Source organism: Sciurus carolinensis, chromosome 1 (assembly GCF_902686445.1).
Source record: "Sciurus carolinensis chromosome 1, mSciCar1.2, whole genome shotgun sequence".
In the NCBI taxonomy this organism is placed as follows: Eukaryota; Metazoa; Chordata; class Mammalia; order Rodentia; family Sciuridae; genus Sciurus; species Sciurus carolinensis.
Window position 1 is genome coordinate 167,014,448 of NC_062213.1, and position 20,090 is coordinate 167,034,537.

Here is a 20,090-nt window from a genome sequence, read left to right on the forward strand (position 1 = left end):
CTTTTGTATTTCAGGTTCATGTACTGGTCTGACTGGGGGTACCAGGCCAAGATTGAGAAGTCTGGGCTCAATGGTGTGGACCGGCAAACACTGGTATCAGACAATATTGAATGGCCCAACGGAATCACCCTGGGTGAGCCCTGCTCTAGTACTTGATCCTGATGACTGGAGCTCCATGGATCTTGTTTCTGGGTCCCCCTCATGGTACCAGTGCCTTCATTCCCTGATGGTTGTTGCCCCAGCCTGGGTTCAGTCTGAGGCCTGGGAATGTGGGCAGTGGGGAGGTATAAAGGTGCAAAGATCTAGACTACGGTCTTAACCCTGATCCCTCCTTTCCTGCTTCCTCCCCAAGATTTGCTGAATGAGCGATTATACTGGGTGGACTCCAAGCTGCACCAGCTGTCCAGCATTGACTTCAGTGGAAGCAATAGAAAGATGCTGATTTTCTCCCCTGACTTCCTGAGCCACCCCTTTGGGATAGCTGTGTTTGAGGTGAGCCCTGTGGAGGGAGGCCTGGCCCTGCCAAGAAGCTGAAGCCTAGAGAGGGCTTGTTCAAACAGTATGCCTCCCTGAGACTTGTCCAAAGGAAACAAAGGAACAGGGAACCAACTGACATACTTGTACACAGATTGACAGCTGCCTGCATACAACGGCCTGGCAGCCTTTCCTGTGCTTTATTCCTAGAAGCCCCTCTCAGTGTACTTCTTACAGGTGAATCGCTACCCATGGATGCTTCCTCTCTGCAACCTCAGCACCCAGCACCCAATAAAGGGAGGAAGGGAAGATGGAGTATGTGTTTCCTTAGAATCATTTACTGTAGGAAATGACCTGAGAGATGCTTTGCACTTCAGCATATTAACCTTTACCAGACCTTGGGGTCATAGAGGTGAATCAGACACTATCCCAGTCCCCAGGAGCTCCCCAGAGGGTGAGGAGTCAGAGCTCTCCTGTGCCCTGACCCCAACAACCTTTCTTCCTGGGGAACAAGGAAGACAGAATCTACCAAGATCCTACACACCAGTCTCTTCCCTGAAACTAACTCTGCCACCCAAAAGTGAGGAGACAGTGGTCTGTGGTGGGCATTGGTAATATTTTCTTGGAGTAGCTTCACTCAGCATTGTTTTGGAATTGTGGGCAAATCTCCACCTCTATAAATTCAGTCCCTGCTTCAAAAGACAGGTTTGAACACTCGTATATATGCTTGAGCATATTTGTGGCATGTGTAAGTATGTGTATATGCATATATATGTATAGTGCATCAGAGTAAAAATATCCATTCCTGTATGTGCTGGTGTTTGTATCATATTATTGATGTAAATATGTCCACCAGTATATAGACAAGCTTATTTAGGTACAAGTATGCCTTTATGTGTATAGGTGAACATTTGGGTATAAGTCTGGATCTGTGGATAAAGATGCATGATTATACCACAGTGACTGTGGATTTGCCTACAGATGCACGTGTAGGCTTGAATGGACTAACCACAAGGACTTATGTGTATCAGATGTGTATCAGAGGCTATAGGAAGCCCCAGTAGCAGATAGCCCTCAGTAGCTTACCCGTCCTCTGCAAACTTAGTCCCCAGTAATGAAAGTAACTTATAGAGATCTAACCTTGGGTTTCTACTGGCCCAGGAATCAGGCCCAGCTTAATATTAGTGAGTTGGTTTCTGGCCTTCAGGTTGAAGCACACAATCACCAAATGATCCTCAGAGAGAGAAGGGGCTAATTCTCAGCCTCATAGATCAGAGTCTAATTCTCAGTCCTCAGAGAATCTGTGGACAGGATAGCTCAGGGGAGATATCAGGGCAATTCTTATGGCTATAGTTTGGGGGCCAAGCCCTCAGACTGAGGTTATGAGCTTAGACTCTTGGTCTCCTGTCTTCCATATCTGTACCCCATAGGACAAGGTGTTCTGGACAGACCTGGAGAATGAGGCCATTTTCAGTGCAAATCGGCTCAATGGCCTGGAAATCTCCATCCTGGCTGAGAACCTCAACAACCCACATGATATTGTCATCTTCCATGAACTGAAGCAGCCAAGAGGTGAGCCTTCCCTGGTTTCTGGTCCCTAGTCTCCTGGTCCTCTCCTGCCATGAAGCAGACTATGTTTACGTTCATGTCACAGTTCAGCATGTTTATAGAGTGCTTTATCATCACATATTTTGTCTTATTTTGCCTCAAGTTCTTTGTGAAATAAGTCTGGGTATAAATAGATATATAAATTTCTTAGTTTTACCAATCCTACAAAGGGTAGCTATTGTTCTCATTTAACAGCTGAGGAAACTAAGGTTCAGAGAGGTAACTTAATGTTAGCAGGTAGTAGAACTAAAACCTAAATTCAGATCAGATTCCAGAGTTCTGCTATGATGCATGACTTCTCATTTTCTGTTTGTGCCCATTTTTCATAGTATGAACTTACGTGTCACAGGACCATATAGTAAGCCAGTGGTTGGCTGGATATAGAATCCAGGCTCATTCCTCTAGGTTGTCTTCTCCTCTATCACTAGGATATACTAATTCTAACTACAACTGAAGTGTCAGCTGCCAGGGTGAAGTTGGGGAAGTAAAGTAAGACTGTGCCTTACAGTAAGACTAGTGCCTGATTCTAGATCTAGAAATTTAACTCAGTGACATGGCATATATGTCATGGGGTGTGGGGGTGGGAGCATGAGTTTTTGGAATCCATCATAATACCCACCTGTCAGAATTATTAAGAGTCAAATAAGAATAGAGATAAAGCACTAGGTACAGTGTTGGAAGTTACCCAGTAAAATTGTAGGGAGTGCTGGGGTGTAGCTCAGTTGGTAGAGTGCTTGCATAACACGTGCCAGGCCCTGGATGGTGCAGGGGGAGTAGGGAAAGCTTTTGAGCAAGCCCAGTGGGAGAAGCCTCATCAATGGGAGGTGGGAAGACTTGATATGTCCTATCGGTACCCTAACTCACTCTCCCTCTGTCTCTGCCATTAGCTGCAGATGCCTGTGAGCTGAGTGCCCAGCCCAATGGAGGCTGTGAGTACCTGTGCCTTCCTGCTCCTCAAATCTCCAGCCACTCTCCCAAGTACACATGTGCCTGTCCTGACACTATGTGGCTGGGCCCAGACATGAAGAGGTGCTATCGAGGTAAGCAGAGCTTCCAGGAGGGGTGGCCCCTGGCAGTGCCAGAACCCTCCCCTGCAGAAATCTCCCTCTTGACTTCTGGGACACAGTATGCTTCAAGTTTTCCTCCATCTTTTTTTGGCTACTTTTTGCTTTGGATGCTCCTTTTTTTTTTTTACCTTCCTTGAATGTGCATGTCCCCAGAGTCCTGTCAAAGTTTTCTCTTCTCCCAAGAAAAAAATACTTATATACATTTAAGACTCTATCTATTTTTATTATATATATGTATATATACATATATATATATGTATATATATATATATATATATATATATATATATATATATATTCCCTCTAGTCTTTTACAGTGATATTTCCCACACTTAATTCTTTTTTGGGGGTGTTGAGTACTGGGGACTGAACTCAAGGGCACTTAACCACTAAGCTACATCCTCAGCCCTATTTTGTATTTTATTTAGAGACAGGGTCTCACTGAGTTGCTTACTGCCTCGCTGTTGCTGAGGCTGGCTTTGAACTCATGATCCTCTTACCTTAGCCTCCCGAGATGCTGGGATTACAGGCATAGGTCACCATGACCAGCTTCCCACACTTAATTCTATATAGCATGGTTTTAGTGACTCATCTTTTGAATCAAAGTGAAGTGCTTAGGATTTAGCTGAAGAGAAGATCATGGCCTATTCAGGGGGATAAAGCAGGGTCTCACCAGAGTGAGCTAAGCCACGAGAATAAGCATGCAACTCATTGAGGTGATAACTTAGGAACTAAAGCAACAAAATTCTCTGTCCAAGTGACCTCCCCGGTCTTTCCCCTCTAGCACCTCAATCTACCTCAACTACGACGTTAGCCTCTACTACATCAAGGACAGTAGCTGCCACCACAAGAGCCACTGGGACCACCATCCACAGCCCCACCTACCAGAATCACAGCACAGAAGCACCAAGCCTGGCAGCTGCAGTCCCAAGCTCAGTTAGTGTCCCCAGGGCTCCCAGCATCAACCCGTCTACCCCAAGCCCTGCAACCAGCAACCACTCCCAGCACTGTAAGCAAATGATCTCTGCATTCTTTCATGACATGGGAGGGTCCTGTGGGAGCCAAGATGGAAATGTGTGGGAAGAGAGATCACACCAGAGTGCAATACTGTACGTCTCTGAGGAAGAAGCAGAGGGAAGGAGAATACCAACCATGATTTAAGAGTCATAGGTGCCCCTAAACTATGCGGGGTCTGGAGGAAACCTCTATCCTAATCTCTGAGCCTCAGTTTCTTCCCCTACAAAGGGGAAATAATAACAGCCCACTCCCTGCCTGCTTCCCAAGATAGCCAGGAGAGACAAAGGAGGTAGTGTAAAGGGAAGTACGCAAACAGCCTCTGCTGCTTGGATGTACGTTTGCATTTTATGAGGTACTAACACGTGTATGAAGGGGTGTCCCACAGGGTGGGAAGCTCTGATCTCAATTCCCAGCATCCCCAGTGAGCTGCCCAAGTAGTGACATCCTTAGCTATGGTCTGCTCATTCCTGTTTCCAGACCCTGGGCTGAAAATAATTAAGTTCACCACTTATTAAATCACTGGGAATAGTAATTGTCACTGCCAGAACTGTTCTATCTCATTAATGAGCAAATACCTTTTTAATTGAGTTACCTGCCAGGGGGAGTTCATTTAAAAGGATAAACTATCGTTTAACATTTTTTTCTGTTCATGGATGGCCCAGAAACCAAGCAGCCTGGTGACACCTTTCTGATTAGGCCTGTTTTACCAGCAAAAGCTGGATTTCTAGAGTTGAGGACTCACCCTGAAGTTTGGAGAGGCAAGTGGAGCACATGAATTCCAGTCCCTATCATCTGGGGCCAGAGCCTCTGACCAGCCTCTCCCCATGGGCCTTGTCAAGCTGTAGGTTTAATTTCACCCTCCAGCATTTGCTGTGGCCCCAGAACGAGAGGCCGGCAGCACTGGCACAGTTAGTTTTGTCCGCAGTGCAAGCTCCCTTCTCCCTTCAATAGTTAGATTCGCTTGAGGTGACTCAGAGAAACAGACACCCTGAAGGATAGGATGTGGGCCATTGCCAGGGAACAGTCATCTCCTTGCTTGGAGCAAACGTGGATAACAGCTCCTCTTCATGCCTCATCGGGCTGTTAAGAGGATCCAATGGGAAAATGCTTTTAAACTACAAAGGACTGTAAATATGCTACAGTGAAGATATTTGTGAGAGTGAGAAGGGATGACACAGCATACCTTTTAGAAAATACAGGACATTTTCCAAGCACTTTCCAGTTTAGAATGTGTGTTTACATATATTTTTAGATTTAGGCCTCACAACAACCCCTAACCCATGCACGACCTCTTTGACCTAGGCAAGGTTGTATCAGGTGCTGTGCTAGTATTTTATATGACTTATTTCATTTAATCCTTACATATATCTATGAGGAAAGTAATGACATTATCTCCATTTTCAAGATAAAGAAATATAACATGATATGTGTATTTTCATTTATATATCGATACAGACATATACATCTATATCTATACTTATATAAATTTGCTCAAGGTCACACAAGTAATGAGTAGTAAAATGAAATTTGAGCCCAAAATTCTGACCCAAAAACCTGGGCTCTTGATTCCATTCCATTATTATGCCCTTATTATGCCCCATTTTAATTACTTAAGAAAAATAAACTAGTAATACAGGTGGACAGACAGACCACCAGCAACAATAGACAATGCAATGAACAGTGGCTGAAACATGCCGTTGATCCAGTCAGTCAGCAAAGTGAAGATCTAAGTGCTCACCCTGCCTTCCACACTCCCCAGCTTCCTACCATTGTGTTGCTGTGGGAAGGGTGTGGGGCTTGAGTCGCCAGTTCTGAGTTCAAGTCCCAGCTCTGCCACTTACCGGTTAAGACATAATTTCCCCCTCTGTGAAATGGAGATAATGTCCGTCTCGCTTGCCTCACAGAAGTTGGATAGCATTTAGGAAGACTGCATGATTAAACCTTAGCCAATTATCATTTAGAGTGTGAACAAAAAGCAGTTGGGTAGTTCTTACTGCTTGAGGCCAGTAAAGGCTTGAACTCACAGTAATGGAGTATCATTCTGCAAATGTTTGTGTTCTGCAGATGGGAATGAAGGCGGCAAAATGGGCTCGACAGTTACTGCTGCTGTCATTGGGATTATCACGCCCATAGGTGAGTGTGGCCCCAGGTCACTGGGGAGAAAAGAGAAACCCTGCCTAGCTCTTGGGAAAAGGCACTAGGAGGAGGAGAACATGTCACACTGACTTGCCCCATTGACTCATTCTGCCCCCACAGCCTTCCTGTCACCTCCTGGGCCTGATTTAATTTGGTTTCTTAGCCTGGCACATAAGGCTCTTTAGGACCTGGCCCCAGGTGATGATCCAGCTTGCATGTCCCACCCCTTCTCATTCATACTGTGCACTCCCACCACATGAAACCCAACTGAAAGCTCCCTGGGGACAGGGCTGGCATCTCTCTTGCTCACCACTCTCCCTTGTCCTAGCAATGTCTGGCACATGATAGAAAATTAAATTAAATATTTGTTGAACTAATGAGTAGAGATGCTTGCCATTCCTCGAATAGGTCATACTGTTTTGTTTTCTTTCTGGTTTTCGACAAACATTTATGAAGCAGCTACTATGTGCCAAACTGTGATTAAGGGGAGGAAAAGTGATTAGAGATTAAAGATAAGACTTGGTCTGGTCCTGCCCAAATTAAGTCTTGTTGAAGAGACACATATAACATAGATAAGCGTATTATGACATGGTAAGTCCTAAGACTTAGCTATGCACTGAGTTTAATGAAAGTGTTGAGGAAATACTTAGACTGGGAAAAGGAAAAGGGTAGGGTAGGTTTCCTGGTGAAATGATACATGGGCTGAGTCAGCCAAGTGAAGAAAAAATAGAGAGCCATCCAAGCATGAAGACAGCATGAGCAAAGCCAGGAATGGGAAATGGCATGGGATAGGAATGGGGACATTAAACGAGAAGTTCAATGTGGCCAGAGTACAACATTGGTTACGACCCCACACAGAACTGTGGAGCTGATTCACTCCTCCGCCCCATGTTCACATGGTCCCCTGTACTTCATCTCTCTCATGCCACCTTCACAGTATCTTTGAACTGTGGTTGTCCATTCACAGTTTGTTTTCTTTTACTTGCCCATGAATACCTCTGGGATAGGGACTTTGTCCTTTGACCCTGAGAATCCTCAGTATGGTGGTGAGTTAGTCAGTGAATGTGTTAAAAACTTCTCCCCTTCGTGAGATGCTGTATTAAGAGTGCAGAGGAGAAAAAGATAAAGACTTTAAGAACTTTCAGTCTTTAATCAGAGTTAATCATAATAAGTCATACACGGTAGATATTAATATATAACAGAGGCATGACAGATTAGGTAGAGACACATGATATAATAAAGGCATGATATTTCTATGGAGGAACAGTGGGAAGGAAAGTTAATTCTAGAGAAGAGAGCATTTGAATTGACCTTGAAAGGCCTCACCAGAAAAAGATAATGGAGACTTTTATTCCAGCCTTATTTTGAGTGGAGTGAGTGAAAAACAAATCAACCCTATTCCTATCATCCTGTGCTCTTTAGAGAAAGACATGTATGCTGTTTCACTGATATAACCCACCCTAACATAATCAATATTTTAAATTTCTGCTAATATGAGAGGTGGAAGATATTTCCCTGAGAGAATATCTTTTCATAAGCTTATTGACCCAGTTACATTTCATCCTTTATGAATTTTCTATTCACAATCTCATTTTTCTATTCATTTTTTATTTGTAGAAATATTTATACCAAATGAATATTTAAAACCTTTATAATATATGTGTTGAATATTTTCTTCCAATCTGCTCCTTGATTTTTATATTTGTTTATGGTATCTTTTGCCATGCATAAATTAAAATGTGTAAGTTTCATATCTGTTCATCTTTTATAATTTCTGAGTTCTGTGTCTTGCATAGGAAGGCCTCCCTTGCTCTGAATTTTATTAAAATATCTCCCAGTGTTTTCTTCTTATACTTTAATAGTTTTTAGTAGTTAGATCTTTCCATTTGGAATTTACTTTAGACTACATGGTGTGAGAAAGAGATTTAACTATTTTTTTCCTACTTATCTATCTAGTTTCTCCAAAACCATTATTGGTCTATCCTTTACTTTCTGACTTGAATTGCCATCTTACTCACATACCTGTGCATACCGGGCTGTTTATTCTCCTCTACAAGTTGTTTTTCTATTCCTATATACTCGTAGTACTCTGTGATATGTTATGCTTGCAGCATTTAGCATTTTCTTGGCTATTTTCATTCAGTTTCTCTTCTAGAGGAACTTTAGAATAATCATGTTGATTCTATAAAAATTATGATGAATTTTTATTGAAATCATTTTGGATATATAAATTTAAGTGGGAAGAATTTACATTTTTACAATATCGAAGTTTCCTATCCAGGACCATCACATCTCTGTTTATTTCAGTCTTCTTTATGCCTTTTAGAATAATTTTATGGATCACATAAGACTTGCACATTCCTTATCAGGTTATTCGAGGTATTTTATAGTTTTTTGTTGGGCTATTATATTCTTATTCCATTACATTTCTAATTGGTTATTGCTGACCACAAAAAGGAAGCTATTGACTTTTTATGTTGATTCTTTTTTTTTGTTTGTTTTGTTTGGGTACCAGGGATGAACCTAGGGTGTTTAACCACTGAGCCACGTCTCCAGCCTGCTTTATTTTTTATTTAGAGACACTGTCTTGCTAAGTTGCTGGGGCTGACTTTGAACTTGTGATCCTCCTGCCTCAGTCTCCCAAGCCACTGGGATAACAGGCATGAGCCACCACACCTAGCTTTATATTGATTCTTGACAAACTAAAATTATTTCTAATACTTTTTCACCTGCTTCTCTGAAACTTTCTAAACATACAAATATTTGTTAGTAACAACAGTCTGGTTTCTTCCTTTCCCACATTTATACCCTTCAATTTTCAATTTATCATCTGGTTTACTGTACAGCTAGATCTCAAGGACTTTAAATAGTGGCAGTGATAACGACCATCCTTGCCTTGCCCCTGCCTTAGTGGGTATCAATTATCATCATCTTACTTAAACAGAAACCCATCAATAACAGGATGATATAATAGCATCTTATATCCTAAATAGTGATCATCCAGCCTCCACTAGAGTACTTAGATTATTACTGCCTTATGAAGCTGCTGGCCATTTTTGACCAGCTCTGTTAAAGAGTGCTCCCCTCTTTACTCACTAATATATTCCTTTATTCTAACTCAAAGCCTGTGTTGCCCTCTGTGTCCTCTTCTAGTCTTGCCCTTCTTTTGGTGGGGCCCTAACTTTGGGAAAAACACCCCACTTCATCCCACTCTCTACCCTCTAATTTGGGGAAAGAATGGTTTTCTTAGAGATTCAGGGAAGCAGCAGCCATAGGGCAAAGGTCAGGAAAGAAACTGACTCATTCATTCTGCCCATGTCACTGAGCACCTCTTCAGTGCTAGGCACTAGGTACACAGAGATAAGTAAGACAATCTCTTCCTCCCGGGTTCAATTGCGCTGGGAGAACAACTCTGTAAAGTAAGATTCCACAGTCTGGGAGCACACATGAAGGAGCAATAGACTCTGCTTAAAGCAGATGGGAAAGACTTGTCATTTGAGGTGGATCTTGAAGGACGAGTAGCGAGAAAAGGGCTTCCAAACAGCAGAAAAGGAACACAGAAGCAGTACCCAAAAAGCAAGGGGCAGTGAAGTTGGAGAGCCAGGAGGATCTGCACTGAGGTTTAGGCCATGAGTCGGAGCCTCCTGGATGTCCAGTATAATGTGTCCCTTCCTCTAGCCGTAATAGCTCTCCTATGTATGAGCGGCTACCTGATCTGGAGAAACTGGAAGAGGAAGAACACCAAGAGCATGAATTTTGACAACCCAGTCTACAGGAAAACAACAGAAGAAGAAGATGAAGATGAGCTCCATATAGGGAGGACTGCTCAGATTGGCCATGTCTATCCTGCAGTAAGTCTTCCTTGCTGGGAGAGTTTCTTCCTTCCATCCTCCCTTCCTTCCTTTTCCCCACCCCTTCCTTCAACATTTTTCAAGAACCCACCAGGTACCAGGCACTGGGGAACACAGATATCCTGAGGTAGGTTGTTGGGGAACCTAGAGCCTCTCCCTGGCAGTAAAGAAGCCAGAGGCCTTTCTTTCTGCTGAGTAGTTTTCAGTGTGTTTGGGCTAGAAGGGCAACTGTGGCCATTTAATTTGAATGTATTCATTATAACAAACACTGCATGCCAGTTATATGCCAAGCACCACATTAGACATCAAGTGTTCAAAAGTAATTAAGAAATGCACTTGCTCCCAAGTTGCTGGTGGGGAAGTTAAGAGATGCTAATGTACACTTGTACAACTGTGTGCTAAGTGCCATGGTGGAAGCTTAGGAGTTCTTTAATCTAGGAAGCTTTTCTTGGCTTGCTTTGTTCTCCCCTAGTCCATGGGCCACTCTCCATCCCAGCACCTGTCACACTGCAGTCCATTTGTCCCCTCTAGAATATGAGATCCTTGAGGGCAGGATCTGATGTGATTAATCTGTTTTCCTGGTGCCTAGCATAGCATATCTGGCTTCCAACAAAAATACTATGGAAATATCAATGAGGGAGCTATTTATTCTGTCTGGGGAATTGGGAAAGGAATGCCTCACAGAGAAGGGAACAGGTGAACTGTATCTTGGAAAGATGAATAGCAATTTTCCAGGTAGAGAAGGAGGGAAATGGCATTCTAGAAAGAGCATGTGCAAAGGCTTAAAGGCACAGAAGAGCATGACTTGTTGGGGAAGCAAAAACCACAGCGTGGTTGGAGCAGGTATTGTTGTATAGCAGTCAGGGGGCTGAGTGTGACCTCAGAGGTCATCCAGTACATCCCCCTGTCAGGCAATCAGCAGCTTTGATCGCCCACTGTGGGCAGAGCCCTGTCTTGGGGAGACCAGAGAACTGGAAGACCCAGCCCCTGCCCTCAAGGAACTTTTTGTCTTGCCGGGGGAACCAAGGTCACAGCTGCACCAACTCCCGAAGAACCCTCTTTCCGAGCTGCCTGTCGTCAAGTGCAAGGTAGGGCAGTGCCACTCTGAGCCTGAGGGGCTGGTGAGGGCCTGAACCTAGGCAGGTGCAGCCAATCCTAGAAGGTTTTCTGGTCTTGGAAGGCTGCAAACTGTAAGCCGGGTGGGGCGAAGAGGAAACCTGGGTTAGTGGCAGACCAAGAAATGGCATGTGGCAAAATGTGACTGAGTATGGAGCAAACAGAACTTCTGCTGAAGCAAATTATTTATAAAGAGGAGACATGATAGAGGAAGCTGAGCAAATGAGAAAGGTTAGCAGATGGCCTTGAGGATCCTTAGCCTCGGCCTATCCCAGCAAACAGTTGCTTAACAATTTTTAAAGATCAGAAGGAGCACAGTGCTTGAAGCATTGAGCTTTCAGTAAAAAGATGACTCCCAATTCCAGCATTCCATAGCCCTGTGATCTTAGTCATTTCTCTCTACTTTTATTTGTAAAACAAGAATAACCCCTATTCCATCTGCCTCCTGAGCTTAAAAAGTTCAAGCAAGATAGCACTTTGTAAATTACAAAGCACTCTGTATGTGGCATTATTTCCAGAGAAGGAATGACTTAGAGTAAGTTACTCCAGGAGACTAAGGCCCGAGTAATAATAAGCTCCTGCCAGGTACAGAGAACAAAGTTAACAGAATGAGGAAATCAGTATTTAGTGAGCACCTACTATGCGTCAGACACTGTTTTCATTGTTTTGCATGTATTTTCTCTTTTAATCTTTAAAATTACCTTATTGAGTTGATATTGTTAGCCCCATTTTGCAGATGAGAAAACTGGAGACTCATAGAAATTGAATAACTTGTCTAAGATCATAGCAAGGAAGTGGCAAAACCAGGATTCAAATTCTAGTCTCTATTTACATAAAGGCCCATGCTCTTCCAATTTTATCATGAGGTAAATAACTTTAAAGCTCTGGAAATCAAAAAAGAAAAAAGCTCTGGAAATCAGTATTCTCAACCTGTCTTCTCCCTGCCCCTTTCTCAGGTAGCTCTGCCATCACTACTGGGACCTATCTTTGGCCTAGAGATCTGTCTTGACTAGAGTGGGAGGGTGGCTGGACTAGAATAAGATGGTCTCAAAGGTCTGTTAGTGGAGCATGGTGTTCATAGAAAACCACAAATAAGCCAAAGATGACTTGAAAGGCAGTGGAATTACTCTTTATCACATGTAGAATGTTCAGAGATGCAAGATACTGTTATTGGTGAGGCTGATCTAGAATATTCCAGATCCCATGTGTATTAAGTATTAAACTCTCTACATGAATTATTTCATTTGATTTCACATCAACCCTATAAGGTAGATCCTGTTATTCCCATTTGACAGATAAAGGCCCAGAAAAATAAAACGAATAGCTCAAATTCATATAGCTATGAAAAAATGAAACTAGGGTCTGTCCAAAGGAGGAATGGAAGAGTAGCAAACATGATTATATCAGGACCAGTGGGGAAAGCTAGATGTGTATCCTGGAGACAAAAATAGAATAAAGGGAAGGAATTCACACAGTGTCCATAAAGTTCAAGGGTTGTCCTGTGTAAAATTCTTTTTGAGTCATAGAATCAGGGAACACCAGAAGATATAAAGACACAACTTTCACATCAGTATAGGAAAGAATTTAAATCCACTGTCCACAAAGGAATACTGGCTCAGGGGTTAGTGGGCTCACCGTCTAAAGGTTAGCATTTGTGGCAGAGGGGAGTATGGTATCCAGTGACTAGAAAGCAGGGATAAGTGAGAGAGGTACTGGATTTAATGACTTGCACTTCTTTCCAATTCTGTTTAATCATTTGAGAAGGGTGTAGCATATTACCAAACTAATTGTGATTAGCTTCCTGGAGACAAGTCACAAAAAGTCAAGGATTTAATGTTTTACAGAGCTAATCCACTTTAGGACCCAACCTAAAATCCTGCAAGGGAGGAAAGTTTAGATCTTTGCCACCCTGCTTTACAGAGACAGAACAGAATGATGAAACTAGCTACAGCTCTAGATTTACACAGACCTGGTATCAAACTTAGTTCAGCCACTTGCTATGTGATCCAGATCAAACATTACATAAGCACGTGGAGTCTGTTTTCTCATCTGCAACTATGATGAATCTTGTCTCAGCATAGTTTGAAGAGTATGTGAGCTAATACCTATAAAGTAATAATATGTCTGGTACTTTGTTGATAATAAATAGTAGCTCTTGTGGATCTAATGATAATTTCTTTGGTCTATCTCCCCAGCGAGTGGCATTAAGCCTTGAAGATGATGGACTGCCCTGAGGATGGGACCACCCCTTCGTGCCTCATGGAGTTCAGTCCCATGCACTACTCTCTCTGGATGGTGTATGACTGGATGGATGGGTTTCTATATATGGGTCTGTGTGAGTGAGTGTATGGATGTGTAACTATTTTTTTTAATTTATGTTGCAGAAAGGTAACCACAAAGTTATGATGAACTGCAAACATCCAAAGGATGTGAGAGTTTTTATATGTATAATGTTTTATACACTTTTTAACTGGTTGCACTACCCATGAGGAATTCATGGAATGGCTACTGCTGAGTGACTAACCTGATGTACATAACCAAACAGGGGCCGATGGTACAGTACCTTACTCATCATTTAAATACTATATTTACAGAGGACGTTTGATTTGGGGGGCTTTTTTAGGTTTGGGGGTTTTGCTTTTTGTAAATAAAATGATTATGCTTTGTGGCTATCCATCAACATAAGTAAAAAAGAACAAACACTTCAACTCCCTCCCCCATTTAGATTATTTATTAACATATTTCAAAAATGAGATTAGTTCTATAAATAATTTAGAGAAGTGAAAGTATTTATTTTTGGTATGACTGGCCCACCACACAGACTCTGTGTGTGTGTCTATGTATGTGTGTGTGTGTGTAAGAGAAAATCTGTAGAGAAGAGACACACCTCTGGTTATTGTTCAAATACATAAAAATAAGTTTATTTTAAAACAGACCACAAGAGGAGGGGTATCTAGTTTTCAGAGAAACCTTTGGAAATTTGACTCAGAAAACAGATACCAAGATTTATACAAATATGTGGTGAAGAGACAGATTTTTTCACCTCTGGCTATTCCTGAGACCCCAGTAAACCAGGAAAAGTCTTTCAGCTCACCTGGACTTTCTTGTCTATGGCTAAGATCAGTGTACAGATATACCTAGTGCCAGAAGTGTTCATGAGCTCAAGACAGAACATACCTAAACCTCAAGTCCTTGTAAAGTTCAGCTCTTTGAGTAATGTCTTCACTTTCCTTCAGGATACTGGGATTGAATTTAGTAAGTTTCCTCTGAAGCACCCTGAAGGCTGCCATCCTTGCTTACAGAGCTAAGTGGAGACATTTTCAGAACAGCCCAAGTTTACTGTAGAGAATGGCTCAGGCACTGAACCTCTGAAACATGCTGTGGGTGAGGATAAGGGTAGTGGAATAGGTTTTATTACACCTGTTTGTCCCTTCCCTTCACTCTCTACCATTTCCTTTAGGTGAGGGAAACATTTTAAAGAAATAAGTAGGTTTCTTACCATCATCTGAGAATAGAGATGAAACTAATTTTTGGCTTAAGTCAGAAAAAGTGGCTAAACCTGAAGTCATATTTGAGGGGAAGTGGCATACACAATAGTACAGCATATTGGACATGTATGTTCATACAGGAATTTGGTTTACTGCTTTGTAAATAAAAGGAAATACTCTCGTTATATGTATAGATTTTTTTTTTTTCCATTATGGACACCTTCTTTGCTTCTCCTGGGCCTTGGGGCAGGTGGAGAGAAGTACTGTTTTCTATCTGTGAGATCTACCATCAGAAACATAATCCTACAGTCACAGAAATTTGGTTTTCTCGTCCAAAGTATGGTCTTACCTTCACTCTGCTGTTCTGCCACTTCACTCCCAGTAGACAACCAGGGACACATACAACATGGAAGTGTTTGGCTTACATGGACGCAGAGGACATATAGCTAACCTTAACATACCTGGAACCTGACACCCTTAAGCAAGCGTCTCCCTACTCCAGCCACCCCCAACTCAGTGATGCTTGGCTGTCTCACCAACTTGATACCTTTTGAATTTCCAGGCAGACAATCTACAGTTCTATCATCCTATTCCTAGGACCTTGCTCTACTAATGGTCTCCTGTTCTCTAAGAAAACAACTGTTCCAGAGCTTGGGCACTGTTTTACAACTTCCTCATGATATGCTTGTGTTGACAGTCCTGAGAAATTCAGCTATGGGAATAAACGACAAGAAACAAATGGAGAAATCTGTGTTGGATCACAGTAAATGGCATGAAATCTGAGGAGTCAAATCCACCTCCCTCCTATCTTTGGAGGCTTTCTGAGCCTTATTTTAAGGTGCATTTACAATTCTGTTGCCTTCGTTCCTGTGCATATCTACAGCCAATAACAGATCACAGACTCGTTGGATGACAGAGCTGAAGAAAGCTTATAGATAATGCCAAAAGGGCAGAAATTTCATCAGACAATATTTCCTTTATTTTAAAGAATCCAGCCCAGTCCTTTTCCTCCCTTTCCTTCTCCAGGAGATATATTGAAGTTATCTTAAACATTGTATCAAACTTTTTTCTATCCTGTAGCTATCTTTCTAAAGGATTTATCAAGGCACTGGCAGAAATAGCCTTCCAGAAACAGGGAAAACAAAAACTTTATTTATTTATTCTTGATAGCATGATTATATATAAAACAGACTGAAGTAACCTCAACTGGCAAAAAGAGAATGAGATGGGATTTAAATATATGGCAATAAGGACTACTGATCCCTTCAGTTATCTGTATGTGACTGCAGCATATTCATTCCCTAAAACCATTCACTAGGTGCCAACTGTATGCCAGGCACTTCAGATGTAAAGGTCAATCAAATATTGTATGTCCTTATGAAGCTCACAGTAGCTGCAGAGGAAGACATGTAGAAACAAAAAGGGACTAGATTCCAATTTAGAGTACTTTAGGGTATAAGGAGAGAGGGGTCATTCTACCTGAGGAGATGAAGAATGATGCATTCAAGGAGAAGTGACCTTAAGCTAAGTCTCAAAAATTAAGAAGGGGTGTCCAGAGTGCTTCTGGCAGAGGAAACTGTGCAAGACACAGAGGCATGAATCAGCATGGGGACTTTAAGGAACTGCATGTAGTTCATTATAACTGGAATAAAAGACTCACCACGACTTAGCAAGAAATGAGGCTGGATGGAAAGACAGGTTCAACATAAGCACTTTATAAAATACTTATATTTAATTTCTGATTTAATTTAACATTTCTTGGTCATATTGTGAACAAGACACTAAGTACATCATGGAAAATATAAGAAGCATCGCCAGCACTTTGCAGACATGACATTATTCAGCCTCGAGTTTTCCAGTGGCCAAAGGGAAATGTTGACTGCTTTTCCTAAACTTGAGTTAGAGGTTTTTGATATGGTTAATGAAAACTAATATAAAGGCAGTGAGATTTTCATGGAAGCATGCTACATTGTCAAGAGCCTCTTATATTTTCTCAACTATGGAAAGAAAACTATGGAAGTTTTAAAGATGTGGAGTCTGGAGGGGGGATCCCAAGCACTGTACAGTCAGGCACTAGCAGGAATGGGGAGGGCCATTCACATCCCACAGAAATGCAAACCACCTCCAAATTGGCCATGTGCTCATCACAGAATATAAATGAGTTAGCAGAGTAATCGTTTCAGAGTAATTTTCCTTTCCCATAAATGCATGAAGATAATATCAGAGTCTTCTCACGCTATATTTTTAGGATTTGGGGAAATTACAGGATATGAAGAATTTAGAAGGTGGAGGAATTATAGCTTCAAAATTTTCAGTTAATATAAAAAAAATCAGGAATCTCTTCATCAGGCTATGCACCATGTGCACAGTCAAGAAACCCTCTGCATTTGCAAACACTTTGTGCTATAAAAATAATTTTAAAAAAACCACCTGTATAAATATATATATATATATTTAAAGATAAGGTTTTGATACTTTTTTAACAAAAACTACAAAAAAATACCTGTACAAACCATATGCTTTTAAAATAGCATTTTGTTCTATACCAATTGTTAATTTGAAGGTAAAGGTACTGGTTTGCAAACTCCATCATCTTGTATCTAAGTGGATTTTCCTTGTTTGTCTCCCTCCAATTCCCAAATTACCGTATTTGATGTAACAGTCAGGCATGTTAGAATGTTTGGTCACACTAACCGTTTTGCTCTTTTTGTCTTATCATTTCGAGTTCTGTTACCTTCTGTACTCCATGCCCTCGACAGTCTAGCTTCTCTTCCAGAGACAGAGGGACTGAAGGTGTGTGCTGCATCTCACTAGCTGTACTGACATCATCTTGGTGAAGTGAGAACCAAATGTAGACATTTGTAAAATCAGTACACTGTTTCTAGAGAGAGATTAAATTCATTTTTAAAAATCTTTTAAGTTTCGTTTCATTGTGATGCTTCAATGGGGGAGTGGTGAACTATCAGTAATTGAGACCCTAATGTATCTCAGGTATTCTACATAAATCATCTCAATCTTGGTGATAATCCTATAAGATAAATACTATCAATACTACCCATCCCTGTTTTATAAGCAAGGAAATGGGTGAAGTAATTGCCCAAAGTCACACAGTTATTTTTAGTAGACCCAACAAACATATGCACATATAGAATTTTCTGCCTAGATTCTCTTTTTCTGCCTCTTTCTAGCAAACTCCTATTTATCCCCAAGTACTCCACTTCGATAATGCCTCCTCCAAGAAGCTTCCCTGTTTCCTCATTCTGGGTTATGTAATTCAACTCTGTGCCTCCATGATAATTTTTGCCAGTTTATGTCCCAGTATTTCTGTCCTGACACTTAACTCCTATATCATTGAGATTGCTTTCACCAAGTTGATCCAAGGTCTCCTTCACTATAAACATTGTAAATGCTTTCAGTCCTTATCTTCCTTGACCTGGAAGCCATATTTAACACAGTGGACCACTCCTTTCTTGGCATATTCTTATTTTTGGTTTCCATGACACCATACTCATGGTTTTCCCCCTACCTCTCTGGCCATGTCTTACCCCTTTACTTTACTTACCCCTTAAATTAAATCCATCCATTTTTCTATTTCTTTTGTAACTACCTGCCTATGGGTCACCGTCATCTTATACTACCACCCTCATGGATTACTTTAACAACTATGTATCCAAATTTCATATTTTTAGTCTTTCCATTTCCCAGTCCAATCTACAACATGACAGCCAAAGTGATCTTTCTAAAGTACAATAGGTCATGAAACCATCTTTTTTCTACTTTCCAGATTAAAGTCCTTCAACTGCTTCCTTGGCATTAAATGCCAATATACGTGGGTTAACCCAAACTCTTTAATATGGCTTATAAGGGTCTTCACAATTTGGCTTCTGCCCCATCTCCAACCTCACCACTCAGTGTTCTATACTGTAACCACACAGTTCTGGACCTGAGTCTGGAACATTTCCTTCAGAACTCTTCTCATAGGCCCCTCAACTGGATAAGGAATCACCATATGTACTTCCAAAATATTGTTTCCTCTATTGATATCCTTATTCCAACATTATGCCTTCTTGTGTGCTCAACTGCCTCCTCTGCAAGCTCTGTAAAGATCTGTTCTTTCACATTATATCCCCAACACATGACACAGAGTAGATGCTCAATAAATTATGCTGAATTCAGGCACTGCAGACACACATGCCATACTCTTTCAGCCAAACCACGTTCTCTCATGTCCAAACACCTGGATTACTTTGCAGCCCGAATGGGTTAAATGTCCTTTAAATTTTTCAGTACTTTTGTTATTTGCCATATCCATGGATGCCCAGATTTACCCCAGGTTTTTATAATTTCACTGTAGGAAAATAACCATATGACAACTGCCCTAACTCTAATTATCACCTCAAGATTGTTATGATGATTCAAAGAACAAGCACATGTAAATGGACTCAGCCTAGGAGCTGACATGTATTCAATGCTTAACACCTAATGGCTCCCCTCTCTTTTCATACAATTCCCTTGTTACCACTCATACCCAGTGCTTTGTAATAAAAATACCTCATGACTTTATAGCAATTTACAGATGGCAAAATATTTTCTAAGACATTGTTTCTTATCCTTACAACAGTGCTTCCAGTATACAGTATTATTAGGCTCTTATTTTTTATATATTTATCATTTTTGCTGTACTAAGTAAGGATCAAACCTAGAGCCTCCCACAGTCTAGGCCAAGCACTCTACCACTGAGCTACATTTCCAGTCCTCATATACTCACTTTGAAGATAATGCCACTGAGTTTCAGAAAGTTGAATCTGTCACTTATGGTTACAGTGACTCACTGTTAAAGAATTATTTTAAGGAGAGTCTCCAGCCAGTCCCTCAGCCCCTAAACCCACTCTACACTCTGCTTCTTCAGGGAGAAAAGGACTAAAGGTAGCCTGGGAATAAAAATCAGAGACTTTACAGAACAGGATACAATTACAGTCTCCAGGTCCCGGATAATGATGTCATCTTAGCACCATATCTAGAACCATTCTCTCTATAGCTGGAACTTGGATGCACTGAAGCATGCTTCTATAATTAAGATTTTGATCGCCCTTGGCCTACTCAAACCTTAGTTGAGCCAGAAAACTTTCAGAGGTCAACAGCTTTCACCTGAAAAGACAGAGCCTCTTGAGCGCTGGTCACCTACCCTGACCTACCTGGGAGCTCTACCAAAAAAAAAAAAAAAAAAAAAAAAAACTAGCAACTTCCAGGTTCTCCATTGGAGGTTTTCATGGGTTTGGGTTTGGGGTGGTTCCAGGAGTTTGTAATTTTTTTTAGGCGCTCCTGTGCAACGT

At 41.4% G+C, this 20,090-nt stretch overlaps 1 protein-coding gene across 15 annotated transcripts in view; it reads left to right on the forward strand.

Annotated features, from left to right (window-relative positions):
• Lrp8 (LDL receptor related protein 8) overlaps positions 1-17,665 on the forward strand; it is a 75,634-nt gene extending 57,969 nt beyond the window's left edge. For 10 of the 15 annotated variants that reach the window (XM_047561491.1, XM_047561532.1, XM_047561507.1 and 7 more), the window contains 9 exons: positions 15-133; positions 353-492; positions 1,905-2,046; positions 2,970-3,122; positions 3,934-4,158; positions 6,231-6,299; positions 9,981-10,153; positions 11,065-11,241; positions 13,465-17,665. In XM_047561491.1, the coding sequence (XP_047417447.1) occupies positions 15-133; positions 353-492; positions 1,905-2,046; positions 2,970-3,122; positions 3,934-4,158; positions 6,231-6,299; positions 9,981-10,153; positions 11,065-11,241; positions 13,465-13,503 (1,237 nt within the window). In that variant the 3' untranslated portion in view covers positions 13,504-17,665. The remainder of the gene's footprint in view (positions 1-14; positions 134-352; positions 493-1,904; positions 2,047-2,969; positions 3,123-3,933; positions 4,159-6,230; positions 6,300-9,980; positions 10,154-11,064; positions 11,242-13,464) is intronic. The other 5 variants (XM_047561550.1, XM_047561568.1, XM_047561595.1 and 2 more) reach the window with 2 other exon arrangements.
• Positions 17,666-20,090: the final 2,425 nt, after the last annotated feature.